Source organism: Lipotes vexillifer, unplaced genomic scaffold, assembly GCF_000442215.2.
Source record: "Lipotes vexillifer unplaced genomic scaffold, Lipotes_vexillifer_v1.1 scaffold769, whole genome shotgun sequence".
In the NCBI taxonomy this organism is placed as follows: Eukaryota; Metazoa; Chordata; class Mammalia; order Artiodactyla; family Lipotidae; genus Lipotes; species Lipotes vexillifer.
Window position 1 is genome coordinate 728,150 of NW_006790073.1, and position 2,035 is coordinate 730,184.

Here is a 2,035-nt window from a genome sequence, read left to right on the forward strand (position 1 = left end):
TCCTGCTGGGGAGTGCAATGGCACTACCCTGGATAGCATCAGATGGGAAACACCTGATGTTTAGAGTTTAGAGTTGATAATCTGAGAAAGAGCAGCCAGTCTTAGGATCCATAAACATTCTACTCAAAATGTTAAATAGATTTAACAGAAAAGTGAATCAATCATTTAAGTTTAAATGGTGTACAGTGAAGGGGGTTCCTTGTATTGGGTTGTCTTACTGTTTAGTATATCTTTGACTGTAAAGTGCAACATTTATAATAAAAACACAAATTTCACAAAATGAAAAAAGCCCCTCTCTCCCATTAGTCTATTAAGTCTACCCTTTTACATTTTAAGAAGTTTGCCCCTGTCCTAGTTATAGGGAACAAAATGCCCTTCCTCATTCCCTTTCTAACATTCAGGGAAGGCATTTTTAAAATGCACTTAAACATTTCTTCAACCATTCCAAACTCTGAAGCCCTGAGAGAGCTGGAGGGAGAAAAAAAAAGTGAAAAAATGAACAGGACGTGAAAGTGACAAGATACCGGTAATGACATCGCTTACTTTCTGCTTTTCTTGCAAAGTGCACAACTAGAAGAAAAAATAAATCTTTTCCCGGTTAACAATCTGAAACTGATTTATGAGGGTGGGGAGGCGGTGATGGGAGCTAAAACGCAAACCACGCTCTCCGCAACCGCGCACACCTTGGAAGGCTCTAGTTTAAAGGCTGCCTTTCCTCATCAGGCTCAGAGTTAGGGCTCCTGGGCGCCTGTCAGGCTCCATCACAATCCCAGTTACAATCCGTACCTTCCCCCGCCTTCCTGTGTCTTTTTAGTGCACATCCCCTCTCTTTCCTCCTCCCAAGCGACGGCTCTTCACAGACCACAATACGACTGTGTCAGGCCAACCGTTACTCACCAGCACACACTCATGATTCCCCCGACTCTCGAGTCTCGGAACAAAAGGCGAATTTTCTTCCCTCTTTGAAAGGGAGGTGCTTGCGGTTTTCAGGATGGAAATTCCACTCTCCTACGACAGTGCACACTCGGGGCACTCACTCTGCTCGCGCTACCGTTTTCTTAGCCCTTTTCGGCCATTTCGGCACCAACGATCGAGCCGACAGCAAAACGGCTCTGAAAACTTATTCAAGACCGTAGTTTGGACGCGGAGAAACTGCCTGCCGGGGTAACTGTGCTGCTCCCTGGGCCGCAGCCCCATGGTCCCCGCACCCCAACTTAACCGAGGTGATGCGCCGACGCACGTCCTTTCCTTCCTGGCCTTTCCTTCCCTCGGCCCCTGGGGGTGACCCCGACTTTGGACCCCGGGGCCCACTTCCGCGGCCCGGGCGACCACCTGTCGGGGTCCTCCCGCGCGCGAAACCGGGGAGCCAGCAAAACGCAGTGAACGTCCCGGCCGCCGGGCTTTCGCTCCCGCGGAAGTTGCCCGACGCAAACTTTTCCAGCCGCCTCCCCCCAGCTCCCCCCCGCCACCGCGGGCTCGGGCTTAACCTGGGGCATCGGCGGTCGCGGATGCGTTCGGCCTTGGGTTCCTGGGGTCTGCAGCAGACGCGCGCGCCAGGGCCAGGGGCCCCTCCGGAGCATCATTCCGCCCGGCGCGGCGCTCCCGCCCCACTCAGCGGGCCATCCTCCGAGCCGGACGACTGGGAGAGGGCGTTCCCGGTGGGCGCAGCCTCGCCTGGCCCCCGCCTCCCGGCGCAGCGTAGCGCGGGGCGGGCTAAAGGGAGGGCGTGTCGCTCTTCTCTCCTCGTCTTCGCACGCAACTGGGCGCCAGGCTGTTTTCTTTCCTCCGACTAAAATTTTAAGACGGAAGGGGGAGAGAAAGAGAGCACGGGGGAACCGCCCTTCGCATCTCGGGTTTCCAGGGGCAGCGCGGACGCTGGGACGGGCTCGCTTCTTCCAGTGGAAGCCCCTTCTGAAATGAACGAGAGCGGGCCCCTCGCACCTTGCGGGCTGTTGATTTCAAAAGTCGCGAGTAATTCTGGGTACTCAGTGCCCTTGGGGTCGTCTGCTGCCTTTCACCCGCCGGCCGGGAGGCA

The 2,035-nt window shown here is 55.2% G+C and overlaps 1 protein-coding gene across 1 annotated transcript in view; it reads right to left on the minus strand.

Moving 5' to 3' along the window:
• The window catches only part of MCUB (mitochondrial calcium uniporter dominant negative subunit beta), a 94,919-nt gene extending 93,271 nt beyond the window's left edge, over positions 1 to 1,648 (minus strand). The window contains 1 exon segment of the mRNA XM_007463231.1: positions 1,488 to 1,648. Coding sequence (XP_007463293.1) covers positions 1,488 to 1,583 — 96 coding nt within the window. The 5' untranslated portion in view covers positions 1,584 to 1,648.
• Positions 1,649 to 2,035: the final 387 nt, after the last annotated feature.